This window comes from Miscanthus floridulus, chromosome 3 (assembly GCF_019320115.1).
Source record: "Miscanthus floridulus cultivar M001 chromosome 3, ASM1932011v1, whole genome shotgun sequence".
NCBI lineage: Eukaryota > Viridiplantae > Streptophyta > Magnoliopsida > Poales > Poaceae > Miscanthus > Miscanthus floridulus.
Genome location: NC_089582.1, coordinates 109,028,055 through 109,046,150, shown reverse-complemented (window position 1 = coordinate 109,046,150; position 18,096 = coordinate 109,028,055). Strand labels below are relative to the sequence as shown.

Genomic DNA, 18,096 nt, shown 5'->3' with positions numbered 1-18,096 from the left:
TTATCAGGATCCGAATAGCCCATACGACCGGAAGTGATATCGATAACTTTACACCTGACTAAACACCTGACACGTTAAGTTGTACGGCCCGTCAAGGAGAAAACTTTCCGATTTTTTCACAATCCGGCGTCCCCGATAGGGGATAGCCCAGCCCCACAACCATTACTACTCGTCTCGGGACTTCGGGAGTAGGGAGACACAAAGCACGCCATTGGCGTCCTGCTCGCCATGGAACCCGCCGGGGTCGCGGAGCGCCTTCACGGCAAGACGGTCCTCATCACGGGCGCCACCGGATTCATAGCGAAACGTAACGGCAACGGCTTGAATCTTTACTAGTTTGTTGTTGGAGGGGGGTTCTGCGACCGAAATTTCATGCTTCGTTGGGTTATGAGCTGCAGTTCTTGTAGAGAAGATCCTGCGGCTGCAGCCGCGGGTGAAGCGGCTGTACCTCCTCGTGCGCGCCCCTAACCAGGTTTCTGCAACGGAGCGAGTCCGATCCGTGGTCGTCCTCTTCTCTTCGTTGCTCTGTGTTCATATCTCGCATCGTCTTAGGGACTTTAGCGTATTGTGATTAAGTTGTGTGATTAATTAAGTTTTTTCCTTGGTCCTATTACCTGTCATGTCAGATTATGCAACTTCAGATATTTCTGTCTTTGCGAGAGAAGTACCAAAATCATTTCACTTCATGGTTCTGGGACAAGATCTTCCCGGTGGCAGGAGATGTCTCACTGAACAATTTGGGTATAGGGAATGTTGATCTTGCTGAAGATATAGTGAAAGAAACAAATATCATCATCCACATGGCTGCTGCAGTTAACTTCAGAGAAAGGTTGGTAGAGCAGGCTACTCTCAGATGTGTTCATGTTGCTGCCACTAATCATAACTCATAAGTGCAGATATGATACAGCTTTGGCGATAAACACCATGGGCATGAAGCATATTCTGGAGGTCGCATTGAGATGTGTAAAGCTAGAGCTCGTTCTTCTTGTGTCAACTGGTGAGACCTGAAAATTTTGCATCAGTTTGCTTCCATCAACAAAAAGGGATTTCTTGTTAAATGAGAGAGCTCTTATAAAATTTCAGCTTACGTTAATTCAAAGAAATCAGGAGTCGTGTTGGAGAAGCCACTTCAACAGAACAGGAGTTATGATGGCCAATCAGAATTAGATATTTCAGAAGAAATAGCATTTGCAGAGGCGAAGCTGGAAGAGCTAGTTTGCAGCAGTGCTTCAGAAGATACTATAAGACACACCATGAAGAAGATTGGAACAGAAAGGTCTCACCTCTATATTTTGAATTTTTTATCATCACATGCACAATTCAATCTAAATAGTTTCACTTTCATACATGATGCACCATCCAGAATGATGTCTCAAAATCTCTGTGGTGACTAAACAGGGCTCGGAAGTTTGGATGGATGAACACCTATGTTTTTACAAAGGCAATGGCTGAGATGCTGGCATATGAACACAGATCACGGCTCCCAATCGTCATCGTCCGCCCAACTTCCACAACAAGCACGTTGATGGAGCCTTTTGCTGGATGGATAGAAGGAATCAAGTCAGTTTCTCAGCATCCTGAACCACATGTTCTCACTTGATTGCTTCAAGAACTTCCATTCTGTCATCATAGGCAACTCACTTTCAAATATACTGTGTGAAACCGATGCAGAACAATTGACATATGGGTTACTAACTATGGTAAGGGGCATCTAAAGTTTCTTCCTGGAGATGTCACAACTATCATGGACATAGTACGATACACTCTTCCTGTATTCAGCTTGAAGAATTGAGTTGTAGAGGGAACTAGGTTATCATAGAGGCTACACTAGTTTAAATCATTACAAGTGATTATTTTATATGTATGACTTATAGGTACCTGCAGACATTGTGGTCAATGCGATGCTTTGTATCATCAGTTGCCACCCTCAAGGACCATTAGACTTGATCTACCATATTGGTTCTTCCATGCGCAACCCTCTCAAGATTGGCGATCTGGTACATGCAATGTTCAGATACTTCTTGGAGAGACCATTTGTTAGTGCAGAGGGAGAGGTAATCAAGGTGAAGCAGCTGGTTGTGCCAGCAACTATGGACAGCTTCTATGAACACATGGACATACACTACAAGATGCCTTTGGAGGTTAGTTTTTAATTAAATATAACTTCAGCATTGAATTTTGTGGCTATTTTCTCCCAGAGCATGTCATTATTTTCAGTTGCAGGATATGGTACGCCACGGATTATCTACCGCTGAGGAGCAAGACAGATACAACCATCTCAAGAGAGAGTACAATTTCACAGTGGCTGTTGCAGAAGTGTTCCAATCAGGCACATTCTTCAAGAGGAGGTAGGGTAGAGATAGCTCCAAGAAGGAAACCACGAACCATTTCCTGATTAGGAGCTGTTCCCATTTTTTACCCTTGTTCTGAATTTGCAGGTTTGATGACTCCAACATGCAGAGGCTTATCACGTTTTTGAACGAAAGAGACAGAGAACTGATCCCCTGTGATAGCAAGTTCATTAATTGGAAGAAGTACCTCATGGAAATCCACTTCCCTAGTGTCATGGAATGTGAATCAAGGGAAGCAACAAGGGCAAGGCTTTAAAAGAGTTAACACAAGCTCTGAAAATCAGTCTCATGGAACCTAACTCCCATTTGAAACAAATACTGTTACTGGCCATATAAATTCTAACAAATACTTCACAGCATTGTACAAAATTCACCATGCTACATATCTGCTCACTGTTCTTTTCAAACATTGGATCCGGCATGTTTTTATACTGTGGCAATAAAAACTATGGGTGCATGCCTGTAATGCAGATCTCTATGGTTTCTGTGCTTTTTGCTGTATGCTACAGTAAATCCATCGATTTGTACCCATGCAAAAAGACAAAGCATAATCACATTGCAGACAACGCATATTCATGTGGTATTACAGACCTCCCAGTCTTACACAAGAATCAAGCCAATTTCTTTCGTATTTCAACTGCAGTTTGTCTAGAAATCTGACCTAAAGGTCTTTTTCTCGAAAGTTAATCGTACACAAGAATTGAACCCACTTTTTTCTTGTATCTATGAAGCTGACCTAAAGGCCTTTTCCTCGGAGCGGATGCTGAGGAAGCAGGCGGCCAGGCACCTCTCAGGAATCTTCCCATTCACCTAGATGGAAGTTAGTTTTCTTCCACTCACCCCTCACGTGAGCCTTTTCCTTTTACAATATCAGTGCAATTTTTTTTTACAATATTAGGCTCAAGAGAGAATATGATGTAACAGTGGCTGTTGCAGAGGCATACTGCCCAGTCACGTTATTCAAAGGGAGGTAAGATTGGCATAGCTCCAAGAAGAAAATGTAGGCCATTTCTTTATCGAGAATTGTTCCCATTTTGTGCCCCTGTGCTGCACTTGCAGGTTTGATGACTCCAACACGCAGAACCTTATCGCGATGATGAATGAAAGAGACAGAGATATGATCCCCTGTGACATCAAGTTCATCAATTGGGAGAAGTTATTTATGGAAATTTACATTCCTGGTGTCATGGAATATGAATCAAGGATAGCAAAAGCAACAAGGGCTAGGCTCTAGAAGAATACAGACAAGGTGTGTCAAAGAAACAGAGCCTCCCTAAAATTCCCATTGAACTTCCATTTGAAATGAATCATCTGTCCTGTGTGCAAAAACCGCCATGCTAGAACTCCATTTGTCAGGAATCCACCACATTACTCCACAAAAGTCACCATGTAACAGTACTTTTGGGTAGCATTTGAACCGTGAGATTGAAAAACACACAGGCTCAGTATGCAGAATGTACTCTTTGAACGATGTGTCATGCCAGTCATAATCTACAACGACTGATACCAAGACTTTCCTTAATGCTGCCAGTCAGAAGAGATACATAATCAATATATTGGATCGCACTTAGGCCATGTTTAGTTACGCCTGGAATCGGCGCCGCCAAAATTTTCCTGGTACTGTAGCGCACTGTAGCGTTTTTTTTTTGTATTTGGTAATAATTGTCCGATCGTTGACTAATTAGGCTCAAAACGTTCATCTCGCAAAGTACAACCAAACTGTGTAATTAGTTTTCGATTTCATCAACATTTAATACTACATGCATGTACCGTAAGTTTGATGTGACGGGGAATCTTCTTTTTGCATAGTGCGAAAGTTTGGATTTGGTGAGAACTAAACATGGCCTTAAACCAGCACCCTAACCATGAGTGATCGACAGTTTCGACAACCCATTCTGAAAACTTATGATAGCTCAATCATCTTGCCCACAGATTTGTCAATGCAATGCAAGACATGATCCTGAGTAGTGTAAAAATCTAGTATAAAGCATAAACCGCATAACAGGGTTCCACGAGGTAGACCTGTGATGAGTTTAAACCAGTCAGTCGAGCTGAGAGAGGAAAAAAAATACTGTGGTGCGTACTATATTAAGGGCGCCATGCTTACCATGGTAATGTCGTGTATCATATATTAATCACTGTGTGTGGTCACTTTACAGATAAGCGTCTCCGTTGATGGAGTCTAAAGTATATTCAAATTCAAGGCATGCCACAGATCGAGCATCTCGCGTTGAGATGAGAATATGAGATGATATTCCGCAAGATCCTCTGACATATTAAATTGAGAAAGGCCAAAGAAATGGATGGGTACAGGTACAGCAGGCGCGAGTACTTAAATACTCAAATTCGTTGTCCATGGCAATGCAAGCTGTATAAAATCGACTTCGTTTCTGTACGCATGCATGGAGTTGTGTTGGATGAAAGCTGGCATTGATCAAGCTCTCACATGGACTTTACTCTCTGCGGAAAAAGTTTGATCGATCGTCCTGAGTTTGTGTTGATCTTCTGGGACCCGATGAATGTATGTATACTCCATATGAATCAGGACTTCACTGTTAGCAACCCGATACAGTACGCGCGCGAGAGAGAGTGGAGAATAGGAAGCAAAGCAGGGAAAGAGATGCTAGAAGAAGGTACTAGAAGGTTCCAGAGATACAGCAAAGAGACTTCAGGTAGAAGAGAGGAGGATACATCAAGAACTCCAGGAGGAAGAGGGGAACCAGACGAAGAAGATAGCTTTCTGAATATTCAGCATGGCTTCGATCGTCATGCTGTGCAAACATGGAGACGGCAGCGTCGATCTCAAAACAAACATACATAAGCTGTGTTTTCATCAATCAAATATCCAATTTATTTCACACCGGTGGCCTGGCTGGAGCTACATGGAATGGAACCCAAGCGTCAGAGTGGCATTTCCACACTGACAGCAGAATGCTCAGCTCACTGCTACGTGACGGATTCATATTCAGGATCGATCGACGACTAACTAAAGAAAAACGCTCGCAAGCAAAACACATGCAGGTTGAACATTCCAGGGACATGTACAAGGCGCGTGGTGTCCATGAATGACTTCATGCAAGTACTACTACGTCTTACCAACGCGAGAACGAGAAGAGTACTGACGCGTGAAGCGTACACGGAGGAAACCGGGACGACGACGGTGCGTGGCCGTGGCCTTAGGGGCGCGCGTCGGGCGCCGGGTCAGCCGGCAGGCCGCTGGCCGGGGAGGGGTCGGGGTCGGCGCCGACCGCCGTGTCGTCGAACACCTTGGCGCCGCTGGACCCGGCGCTCGCGGACTCCTTGGCGCCGGGGATGGACTCCACGCCGTTGGCGCAGGCCAGCGGCGCCACCGCGGCGGCGGCCAGGAGAAGGACCGCAAACGCGAGCGCGCGAGACATACGTGCGTCTTCTCGGCCTCTTGGGCTTGGCGATCCAACTGGCTAGCTCGGGTGCGCTAATGCTAGGCTACGGCAGGACACGGGCTGACGGGAGCGAGGAAAGCGGCGGGCTACATATACGCCGGGAGGTGAAGCAGAGGCAGAGCCGCGCGCGCGGTGCGGGGACGTGCGTGCGGGCGCGGTTGGTGGTCGGGGTCGCGCCAGCGGCCTGCCGGAGCGCGCGCATGCCGAGGCGAGCCATCGGATATTTGGATGGGTGAAGTGGGCATGTGCCGGGTGCTCCTTGAAAATGGGCGCGGGCTACCGCGCTAGTATATCAAGTGGAGTATATACGAGTATAGTAGTACTAGAATAGCAAATCCAAATAGAAGAACACTGCTAGCTTTCTAGATGTGCCGTGAGACACAAACATGAGTTTCAGGGTCGTGTGCTCTGGCGAGGCTCAAAAAGGCCTCACCATTCTCATCGAGCATCCCAGACATCTATCTGATCGTGGTCAGATCGAAGATGCGAAGGTTTCACGGATTCTTAAACATAGAGGTAGCATAAAACATTTGACGGAAAGCAGAAAGGCATGCAGCAAGCACACAGGCCATTTGTGCCATGACGAGATTCTTGTGGACTCCCTCTGCAAGCATCGGCCTTCAACCAGACAGTCCTAGTGAGAGAAAACCGGCCGTGCTCTGCTCTCCTCGAGTCCTCTGCCTCTGGCCCTCTGGGTGTGTTGCGCCATTGCGGAGGTAAATTGAGAGGCATAGGGTTCAGGCTGTGGCCTCGCCCTCTCCTGTTTCCAGGCAGTCTTCATTTGCAGTGCTCTTTGTTTGTTGTTTCTGGTACAGGACCAAGAAATCTATGACTACCTTATCCAAAAAAAAAGAATCTATGACTGTGAAAATGCAGAAAGAAAATAATAAAATGCATAAAAATCTTGGAGGGGCCTTCCGGCCTTGTTTAATTCCCAGGAATACAAGGACTAGACAACAATGCGAAGATTTTAGCAGTAGCATTTTGCTGATTATCAATCTGTACAGGGTGTGGTGCCTCATCGATTTTAATATTTATGTTTGGATATAAAATTAATACAGAAGAACTTCCCACACAATCCGTTGTAGTCTAGCTGGTTAGGATACTCGGCTCTCACCCGAGAGACCCGGGTTCGAGTCCCGGCAACGGAAATTTTTCTTTTTGCACTGACAGAACAAAGGCAGTGAGAGACCAGCACTGTAATCGCTCTCCTATCAACACCTTTTTCCACGAATGCATAAGCATTTCAACGCCTAGATTATTGGATTAAACATCATCTCATCTCACCTTCTAAAATTATGCCACTACTTCAATCAAAGTTAAGCTCTTATTCTCAGCTGCTAAAATTATGTCACTGCAGACTGCTTCAATCAAAGTTGGCTCTTATTTAAACTGGCGGAACATGCTCTACTTACACACATTCTATATTGTTATTTATTAGAGTACTTAACACTCATCATCAACATCAAGCACACGTTCTATATAGTCAGATACTTCTGCTAGACTGGTAGCCTTGTGTAAAAGGCTTCTGAAACTCAGTTTTTTTTTTTTTTGTTTCCGCGACACCAAAAACACAGCATTGGACTTCTGCATCTTTAGTGGAGCATCATGGACCTTGCCAGGTTGGTATCAGCCACTCTGTCAAAATCAGAAACAAGGATTAGTGATTAGAACAAGCAAAACGATTTTAGATGAACATAGAATAGATGGCAATCCTGATATGGCATAGGGATCAGCATTTAGCAATAAGGGTGTGTCCAACGGCAATCCAAATCGAGCGAGGAGCATATTATATTCAAAACTGATGAAAGATAACCATGAAAAGAAAAACGCTAGCGAGAGTTCAAGAGGCTAGCTCGCAGCGCACGATCTCCAACCACTTGTGTCACTGCTCTCCCGTCATTCTAGACTATGTGTACTGGAGGCTTCTGGGGGTTTCAATTCAATGTCCAGTAGGTCTTTAGTTTTAAAAACCCTCAAATATGTCCTGCACTGCTATATCATAGAATCAAAAATCATGACTCTACTTTGCTCAATAGTAACATCAGTGTATACTTTTTCTCTCTCTACCAAATATTTTTGACATTCTCAACCACTGCAGCAGCATCTTCGAGATCGTATACTGGCTAGTTTGTTTCTCAGAAGAACACCATTGACTATCTTGTAGCTTAATAGCTTATTGATTACAAGGAGGTTTCAATAGTGCATGCCTGCCTTGCTATGTGATATATGGCTAGTATCGTGTTCATGGTGACAATGGCATGCATAGTTCATAATTAAGGAGATCATAAGCCATATAGTGACCATCTTTGGATCAAAGTCACAGTGGGCATAAAATTCAAGATGTTGACTATTTATAGAAATTTGGTTTAAGTAACAACTCAACAATAGCATAGTAATAGGGTGCACATACCATCTACTGGGCTCGCTCTCCTGGACTTAGAACACGCACCTCATGTTTTTGACCAGTAGATTGTTCCTCTTCCTCATCTTCTGACTCACTAAGCCACCCATAGCAGGGTCGCGTTGGACCAGTTCTTCTAGCAACATTAAGGCCCTGTTTGGTTGAGCTATGGATTTTGGAAAAGCTGCTGTGAGCTGTGGCTTTTCGAAAAGCTGCTGTGGATTGAGGGCTGTGGCTTTTAGAAAAGTCCATTTGGTTGAATAGCTGTGGCTTTTAGAAAACTTCTCACACTGACAGGCGCGCCCCACATGTCATACACACACTGCTTCTTCATCCTCTAGCCACCATGGGGATGGCCGTGCTCGCCGGAGCTGGCCGCACCCACCACGGGGACGTACGAATCCGCTCATGCCTACGCCGGGGAGGGCCGGATCCACTCGCGCCTACGCCGGGAGGGGCGGAGCTTGTCCGCGCCGCGTTGGGGAGGGCCGTGGAGGGGCGGAGCCTCCTGTGCCGCGACGAGGAGGGCCGGAGCCACCTGCGCCACGCGGGGAGGGTTGGGAGGGGCGGAGGGAAGGGCCGAGGGAGGGAGGTGCCGGCCGCCGATGAGGAGCTGAGGGAAGGCCGCGGCCGTCGGGCCTCCCGCGCGCGCGCCCGCCCGAGGCGGCAGCGGCGGAGCTCCCGCACGCCCTGTGCTGGCCGCCGGTGGCAGGGTGGCGCTCGCTCTGGTTGTCGAGGGAGGGAGGTGCCGGCCGCCGAGGAGGAGCTGAGGGAGGGCCGCCGGTGTTGGATTGCCGGCATTCGGGGCTCCCGCGCGCGCGCCCGAGGCGGTAGCGGCGGAGCTCCCGCATACCCCGTGCTGGCCGCCGGAGGCAGGGTGGCGCTCGCTCTGGTCGTCGGGGAACGAGCCTGCGCGCCGGCGAGGTAGCTGGGCAGCGCGGCGCGGAGGAATCGCGGCGGCACGGAGCGGAGGAAGTCGCGGCGGCGGGGAAAAGAACGAACCATTTTCTTCATAATGGATGGCATTGTGGGTAATTTTGATAAAAATGAGGAAGCTACAGCCGGTGAAAGCAGCCTCCCCCCTGTTGTGAAAATTGAACTGGGCAAAAGCTAGCTTTTGGAGAAGCTGTTGGTCTATCCAAACCCCTTTAGTTAGCTTTTTGACTTCTGGAGAAGCTACAGCCGGTTGGAAGTTGAACCAAACACCCCCTAAGTGGCAATGCAGCTTCACGAACAGGTGGTTCAATGAACATAGGGTCTTCCACTTCCTTATCTGCTGACTTAGTCTCTGCGGGTGCCTCATTTGAAATTGATATGGTATCTTGTGGTTCAATGAACATAGGGTCTTCCACTTGCTCGTCTGCTGCTGGTTCTTGGTGCTACAAATGTACAAAACATATTGAATTGAACGCATTAGCAATTTCACAACATGCATATGCATCATCAAATAGATAACATAAATCATAATCATATATTTGACTCGGAGTTTCTGCTTAGAGAAAAATGTCTGTATTATGGCATGACAGTTTGTTTACCGTTCTTTTTTTAGTTTTCTGCATTCTACCAGTGTTGAAATTTATATCATCCTATTTGAGAATTCCACAACATGCATAAGCATGTGTCGATTGGATGACAACAGAAACCGTAATCATAAATTAATGAATAATGACCCAAAGGTCTTTAGGTAGAAGAAACAACAGACTGTCAGTTGGTTAACTTTCAGTTTGCTGCATTGTGCCAGTATCAACTTTGGCATCATCATTGTAGTGTAAGGGACTTAATGGCCCTGAAAACATAGTAATACCGAAAGTCATAGCGATATCCAAGATATATTATTATACAAACACAAAATGATCACTATATTTACTTTAGAATGATATAAAACTTTTCATTTACACTAGTTCACGTTGCATACCTAGGCATTCGAATGTTCATGGACACATACGGAAGTAAGATTGTTGGCTTGAAACAAAAATTAATATGAACTTGAAGTTATTTGGTGGTGAAATCAGTTCTTTCAGAACTACCCACCAACCATATTGATACAATGATGATTTTGTGCGCTTGGAAAGAGATAAAGAGCAGAATAGTTTGTCAAACAAAATGTGGCACAATCCCAGTTAGATATAAAACACCAGAGAAGAAGCCTTGCAGTGGAGGATAGGTGAAGCAGGTTGCTTGTAGCACTTAGGAGTGTGTGCAAGATGTCATATTTTACTAAATGGAAAAAGTCTACTTAACCCCCCACCTATCATAGTTAATCTACTTCACCCCCTCAACTATGAAACCGTCTGTTTTACCCCCTGAACTATCTAAAACCGTCTGTTTTACCTCCTGGGGTGGTTTTCAGCGGCGGGTTGCTACAGTAACACCGGGTTTGCTAAGCAACGGTGGGTTTGCTACAGTACCCGCGGTTTTGGATTTCCCCTTTTTTATTTATTTTCGGTGAATTTTTGAAAAATCATAGTAAATCATAGAAAAATCATAAAATAAAAAATCTAATTTTATTGGACTCCACGTGAGTAGATCTACATAGTGAATATATAATACGGTATACTTTAGTACAAAATTTTTACTGTAGCCTTAGATTAATTGGAAAATCTAATTTTATCTGTAATTAATTGGAATAATTCATAGCTGCAGCTTCTATGGTCCAATTGTGGTGAAATTTTTATGGTACGCTAATTATTGTATGCTTGAATTATAATAAAAATTCCGTACTCATTGGACTATGTATAACTTAGTTATAGATAAATTCTAATTAATTACAGACAAAATTGAATTTTCCAATTAATCTAAGGCTATAGTAAAAATTTTGTACTAAAGTATACCGTATTATATATTCACTATGTAGATCTACTCATGTGGAGTCCAATAAAATTAGATTTTTTATTTTATGATTTTTCTATGATTTTTCAAAAATTCACCGAAAATAAATTAAAAAAGGAAATTCAAAACCACGGGAACTGTAGCAAACCAACTGTCACTGTAGCAAACCCACTGTTACTGTAGCAAACCCTCCGCTGAAAACCGCTTCATAGGGTAAAACAGACGGTTTTAGATAGTTCAGGGGGTAAAACAGACGGTTTCATAGTTGAGGGGGTGAAGTAGACCAACTATGATAGGTGGGGGATTAAGTAGACTTTTTCCTTTACTAAATTGCTCAGTTTATTTTGTCATTCTAGCCACTAATGGCATCTTTTTTTTTTCTCCTGGATTAAGCTACCAACAATTTATTTGGGACTTAAAGGCTTTGTTGTTGTTGTTGTTGTTGTTGTTGGATTAAGCTACCAACCCATTAAGTCTGCACATATGCAATGGTTGTATGAACAACTTCTTTTTAACATGAAAATACACAGGTGTCCTGTGAGGTGTTATGGTGGTGGCTAGGGTTGAGAGGGAGAGAGGGGGCTGGCCGGAGGGCCTTGCCGGAGGGCAAGAGAGAAGGATTTTCCTTCTAATTCCTGCTTGCTTATTCTCATGGTAGCTCACGGTATACATAGCCATTAGGCAGCCCAATCACCACTTAATTCTGTCTCAATCACTCTTGCTAAGCTTCTAAATTTGCACCAGCTAATGGTGCACCCAGGATTGCCCTCAATTTGGCACCAATCTTGCCACTTTCCTGATTTGCTGAGCTTGTCTTCTTTGCTCTACCGGTGAATCTCTTGCCCCACATGACAACATATGCCTCTAACACTACACCCCTCCTGGATAAGCAGCTCATCCTCGAGCTGCAACCTAACCAGCTCATAACAATAACTCAACTCGACACAAACCTAACACTTAAAAACAAGCCTTTTACATCTCGACTCATTTTATGATTCTCGACCTAAAATAGATTGGACTATTTATTTTCGCGGCCTCCTCAATGGAAGGTGGACACCGTCTGAACGCAATAATTGCACACGTATAACCACCTGGATCCCATGGAGCAGTCTGCACATGGGCTGACGTATTGAAGAAACAAGAGCATAGCAGCCCACGCAGCTTGGCCACCACATCCAGCCCGAGCCACAAGCCCAGACCCAGTCCCATCTGAACGGATGAGCTAGGCACAACAACTGCAGCCACGCATCTTGCTGAGGAAAATGGAGCTCCGCCTGTCTGCGCCGTCAGCATGCGCATCACCAAGAAGGCAGCAAGGTGGCCATGCCGCAACACCAACCAGCGGAGGCGCCCCGCAGGCAGTCGATGGCGGAATGCGGCGGCGCTATGCGGTGTGCACCTTCTCCCCGCCGGATGCCTGCTGGTCCATGTAGCACAGGGAAGAGAGGAGGGCTTCCAATGGAGAACAGCGAGGAGGGGTTCGCTTCCCCAACCGCCTCCACCGCAGACTCTAAGCTCGCAGCTCGCGCGGGAAACAACAATACAGCATGTCCGCTGCCTGTCGCCGGAGGGGGGGAACGTATACCCCAGATCCCCAATGTGACGAACAAGATGAAGGTCCTCCGCGTGGCGATGCGCAACTTGGAGAAGCTGTGAAATGGTCTAGGGCTGAATCAGCTGTAGATCGCGCATCTCCTGCACCCGTCTACACGCTAGCAGGCCGCGAGCAGCAGCCTACAGCCGCACCGCCGCCAATACCTGGTGGGCACCTTCATCTTCGAATCTGCCATGGAGACGGTTGTCATCCCAAAGCCTAACCAGCCGCAGGGGAACAACGGCGGCATGGCAGGGCCTAGGCGCGCCCACAGAGAATCTATTGGGCGAGGTTGGCCAGCGCCATGGCGATGGGATCCGACAATGGCGGCGCACCATTGGCTGCTTGTTATGGCGGCGGCTCGGGTTGAGAGGGAGAGGGGGCACTGGCCGAGGGGCTTGCCCACGGCCAAGCAAGAGGGAAGGATTTACCTTCTAATTCTTGTCTGCCTTCTTTGCTCTACGGGTGAATCTCTTGCCCCGCATGACAACATACGCCTCTAACATCACCCCTGCCTCACAAGCAACTCATCCTCGAGCTGCAACCTAACCAGCTCATAACAATAACTTGACTCGACACAAACCTAACACTTAAAAACAAGCATTTTACATCTCGGCTCAGTTTATTATTCTCGACCTGAAATAGATTTGGAATCTTTATTTTGGCGGCCTCCTCGATGGAAGGTGGACACCGTCTGAACGCAATAATCGCACACGTATAGCCACCTGGATGCCATGGAGTAGTCCGCACATGGGCTGAAGTCTTGAAGAAACAAGAGCACAGCAGCCCATGCAGCTTGGCCACCACATCCAGCCCAAGCCACGAACCCAGACCCAGCCCCATCCGAACGGATGAGCTAGGCACAGCAAGTCAGCAACTGAGCTATGCATCTTGCCGAGGAAAATGGAGCTCCGCCTATCTGCTCCATCAGCATTAAGGATGGCAACGGGGCCTCGATCCCCGATACCCGACGGGGAATTCATCCATTAGGGGATCAAAATGGACCAAATTTCCTCCCCGCAGGGAGCTTAACGGGCCAAAAGTCAGCCCTGTCGAGTGAAGCGGGGGTGGGACATTCTACAACTCCCATTCCCCGAAATCCGTCGGGGGCCCAAGAAGATAGGCCAAAAGAAGCCTAGCAAGAGTATTTTCAACCTAATCCCACGGCATTGATATATATACCATGAAACCCAAGCATCATTGCTCCTCTCCCAGACTCCCACCGGTAGCCGCCGCTTTCGCCTTCTCTGTCACCCTTGCGACCACGGAGTCGCGGTTCTCTACCTCCATGCAACTCTGCGATGCGCCAGTGGCCGAGCCCTCAACACCGACGCTACGACGCCCAAGTCCAAGGTGATGTTGTCCTTCTTCCTCCCATGGCGATGCTTGCTCTTGCTTTTGCGGTGTTGCTTCGACCCTCTTTCCCAATCCTCATGCTGATTCCCTTTTCCTCCTCCATCCTCCCCAGATTCTAGTCTTCAGCCCGGCTGCTCCTCCGTCCTTCTCAAATTCAATCTCCTGCGGTCCTCTTCCCCTCAATCCTCTGCTCTGAATGAGCGTGCTTCACTTCGGGGATGTCAGACCTGTCGAGGCCCCGAAACACCAATCGGGGTCAGGGACGGGAGAAAGTCTTCCCCGAGACAGGGATCGGGGCCGGGGAGCGGGGAAAATGAGGGAAATCGAGGATGGGGACGGGGGCGAGGACAGGGACGGTCTGTCACTCCCCGTCGGGGATGTCCCCGTTGCCATCTCTAGTCAGCATGCGCATCACTGAGAAGGCGGCAAAGGTGGTCGAGCCATAATAGTGACCAACGAAGGCGACCCCGCAGCAGCCGATTGCGGAATGCAGCGGCGCTACATGGTGCACACCTGCCCGTGACCCATGCCTTATCCCCACCGGATGCCTACTAGTCCGCACCGCACAGGGAAGAGAGGAGGGCTTCCGATGGAGAACGACGAGGGGTGCGCCGGCAAGCCGTAGGGGAACACCGGCGGCATGGTGGTGGCGGTCGCCGACGGTCGGGATTCCAGGGCCTCTAGGTGCGCCCAAAGAGACGACATCTGCTGGGCGAGGTCGGCCAGCGCCTTGGAGATGGGATCCGGCGGCAGTGTCAGTGGCACCTTCGGCTGCCCTCATCAAAACCTGGCATCTATGATACTGGACGTTATGGTGGCGGATTGGGTTGAGAGGGAGAGGGGGTTGGCCGGAGGCCTTGCCCACGACCGAGCAAGAGAGAAGGCTTTTCCTTCTAATTCCGGCTTGCCTCTAATACGGGTTACAGATAAATAGCCTCCCTGGCTAACCACTCTCTATAATTCCTCTCTTCTTTCCTATTATTCCTTCAACCTTCCAAATTAAACCAATCAGCTAAATAATAAAGACTGAACAGATTTGCCTCTAACTGAGCGTGGCTGTTAGACACTAGGTAGGCCCATGACATACGCCTCTAACATGAGGTCTTGAAAAAAAATATATTATCAGAAGTCCCACACTTAACCCTGGTTAGGTGGGACTTGGACTGGTACCAACGAAGTGATAAGAGCGGATACAATGGGACATCAGGGCATGAATGCTAACGGACAAAAGATGTGTCTTGGTTTGCAGGACGATTCAGACGTCCAAATCTCCTCTTATTCGAATTGCTGAATACTATGGTCTATAATTCACAATTAAAACTAGGTAAAACTGAGCAACCATGGATGATGATGGGTCTTTGAGTAGACATGTTGGGCAAACCATGAATGGGTCTTTCGATAAGGAGAGACCAGGTGGTTTTTGTTTTTCAGAGTATGAGCAGTAATAAACGATCCATATTGGGCATGTTGTTCTGAAATGAGAAAGTGAGAATTTGAGAGAGACAACAAAAAGAAATGAGGAATCACCCAACCTGAGGAGGCTCATCCTCCACTTGCTGGCCATCCTGCTGCTGGTGATAATCCAGCAGCAGCTGCGCGTCCTGCTTCTGCTTCTCCTCTTTCTCAATCTCCAGGAGTCTGTTTTGCACAACCTCGTAGGAGCCTTCCTCCAGTAGGCGCCACACATCACGGCTAGGGCCCCCGTACACCTACAGCCATAGCAGAGAAAAAACCACAACTGATCAATCAACTAGTGCAGTCATTCATTCACACTCGAAATTGAAGCGCCGATCGCCGCAAACACAAGAGAACGCCTTGCAACTGGCTGTTCACGGCACCAAAAAAAAAGGCGGATTTCTAACCCCCGATCGATCCGGGGATAAACAGGAAAGCCAAACCCTATAGTGCCGCCATAGACCGACGCTGCTTCTAGGGGGGGGGGGGGGGGGGGGGGGGGGGGGGGGGGGGGGGGGGGGTGGGGGGGGGGGAGAAGAGACCTAATCGAAAATCACCTTGATGAGACCACCGACGACGGATCTAACTTTGTGTGCGGCGTATCCCATGGCGGCGAAGTGGTCGATGGCCGCGTCGATCCGGCGGTCGCCCTTCCTGGGCCGCCGCACCGGCATTGCTCTCCTTCCCTTCTTTTAGGGTTGTACGAATACGAACGGTCGGTCGTCGGCTGGTTTTTGTTGCGATCGCGTTGCGGTTCGGGGCTTCTTCGGACGATGCGGCAGTGTGCTTCTGCGGGCTTGCTCCGGCGCGTGGGTGGGCGAGCGAGTGCGGGGCCGCGACGAAAGTTCTGACGGGACTCGGGGCGGAAATTCCTGTGCGTTAGGAACAAAAGAAAAAAAAAAGGAAAAAAAAGAAAAAGAAAAAAACTGATAAATGGACCCCACTAGTTAGTGGGTGATCCCACTTTTCAACCAACAGAAATTAAAATTGTTCCATCTCCGTCCCATCCCCCACTTTTGGGTAGCGTTTGGTTGGAGGGACGAGGTGGCATGGGATGGGACGGACCTGGGACGAGCAACGTTTGGTTGAGGGGCGAGCAGGACTGAGGATGTCCCTCGTGCGAATATACCGTGAGATGCGGGATGACCCGTCCCCAAAATTTTCACAGACGGGGCGACCCAGGTGGGATGAGCAGCTCGCTGTGAAGAAGAAAGAAGAGGAGGAGCACTGGTAACCGGTCACGGACGGGGTCGCAGGCGAGTGCTCCGTTGCTGTCACAGACGAGGAAGGATAGCACCTACCTGTGGACGAGATCGATCCACTGCACGAGCTCGCCCCGGCCCCCAGCTCCTCTCTGCCCCCGCACGCGTGCCCAAGCTCCGCTCCAGCCTGTCGTCGTACGAGCTCCGCTCCGGCCCGCCGCCGCATGCGCTCGCGTCGGCCCCCGCTCCGCTCCGATCCGCCGCCGCCCGAGCTGCAGCCCCACCGGCTCACACGTGAGGGCCAGCTGCGGCACAGGTGTGGGATCAAGATGGCGGACAAGAGGGGGTGAATAGTCCTTTCTAAAAATTAAACGCGTCGGCTAACCGAAACAAATATGGAATTAAAACTATCGATCTAGTCAAGACTACACCCCTCTATCTAAGTTCACAAGCATCGTACAAAAGATCCTAATAAAGCAACAAAGGTGTCGGACTAGTAAGAGCACACCTAAACAATTCTAAAACAAGGTCATATAAACCTATGCACTAGTATTTTGCACAACCAAGGGAGCTCCTACACAATCTAGTAAGCAAAAGCACAAAGCTCCTAAGCTCACTAGCAATGCTCAATAACAAGGCTACACAAGCCAAATTAGAGAGCGTAAATTACTTAGCTACACAAACTAAGCAATATGACTAACAAGGTTACTAAAACCAAATTAGCCACGTAAGGGAACTACTTCTATGCTACACAAGCAAGAAGTTAACTAGCTAACTACACAAGTCAACTAATTTCTAGAGCAACTACACAAGCACAAGTATATAAAAGTAAATACAAGCTTGTGTAACGAGGACGCAAACCAACGGGAATACAAGGATGACACAATGATTTTATCCCGAGGTTCACGTGCTTGCCAACACATTAGTCCTCGGTGTGTCAACCACTCACTTGGTGGTTCGGCGGCTAATTGGCATCATCCGCCAAGCCCACACGTTGGGCACCGTAAGAACCTACCCTAAAAGTGAGGGTAGCTCAATGACACGATCAACTAGAGTTGCTCTTCGCAATCCCCGTGGGGTGAGCATAATCCCCCACATAAATCCTCCTCCGAAGCACCACACAACTTCTCGCGTGCTTCAACCGAGTCGCAAGCCACCATGCCGTCTAGGAGGTGGCAACCTCCCAGAGTAACAAGCACCACCGGCTTGCAACTCAGTCACCTAGTGCCACTCGATGCAACCTCATGATGCAATCTCACTAGAATCGCTCAGTCACTCGATCGAACAAACACTATCAAGTAAGAGTGAGTTAGAGGGCTCCCAGGCACCACTACAGAAGCCACCAAGGCTCTAGTGTGCTTAGCGACCGGCCAAAGACCGGCCACCACTTCTATTTATAGCCCTATGGGCTGAACTAGCCGTTACCCTTTCAATGGGCATTCTGCGCACTGATCGAACGCGCAGCTTGTGCATCTAGTCGCTG

The 18,096-nt window shown here is 48.0% G+C and overlaps 2 protein-coding genes and 1 non-coding gene across 5 annotated transcripts; 2 read left to right on the top strand and 1 right to left on the bottom strand.

The window, feature by feature from the left end:
• The first annotated feature begins 125 nt into the window (after positions 1–125).
• LOC136542053 (fatty acyl-CoA reductase 1-like) lies at positions 126–2,821 on the top strand. 3 transcript variants are annotated; one of them, XM_066534321.1, is made up of 10 exons: positions 126–307; positions 399–472; positions 627–829; positions 897–997; positions 1,084–1,276; positions 1,399–1,560; positions 1,672–1,753; positions 1,875–2,141; positions 2,224–2,348; positions 2,439–2,821. In XM_066534321.1, exons 1-10 carry the CDS (start codon positions 229–231, stop codon positions 2,605–2,607), a joined length of 1,455 nt encoding a protein of 484 aa, XP_066390418.1. In that variant the 5' UTR covers positions 126–228; the 3' UTR covers positions 2,608–2,821. The 3 variants fall into 3 exon arrangements, with proteins under 3 accessions (XP_066390418.1, XP_066390417.1, XP_066390415.1); XM_066534320.1 differs by having other exon boundaries at positions 399–499; XM_066534318.1 differs by having other exon boundaries at positions 399–502.
• A 4,030-nt stretch (positions 2,822–6,851) lies between these two features.
• On the top strand, positions 6,852–6,924 carry TRNAE-CUC (transfer RNA glutamic acid (anticodon CUC)). The gene has a single exon. It is a non-coding gene; the product is annotated as a tRNA-Glu (tRNA).
• Positions 6,925–7,089: 165 nt separating this feature from the next.
• Positions 7,090–16,245, bottom strand: LOC136546426 (uncharacterized). Its single transcript, XM_066538405.1, has 5 exons — positions 15,969–16,245; positions 15,489–15,665; positions 9,377–9,556; positions 8,187–8,330; positions 7,090–7,411 (listed from the first exon to the last, which is right to left on the bottom strand). The coding sequence occupies exons 1-4, from the start codon at positions 16,083–16,085 to the stop codon at positions 8,190–8,192; spliced, it is 615 nt and encodes a 204-aa protein (XP_066394502.1). The 5' UTR covers positions 16,086–16,245; the 3' UTR covers positions 7,090–7,411; positions 8,187–8,189.
• Between the last annotated feature and the right edge of the window lie 1,851 nt (positions 16,246–18,096).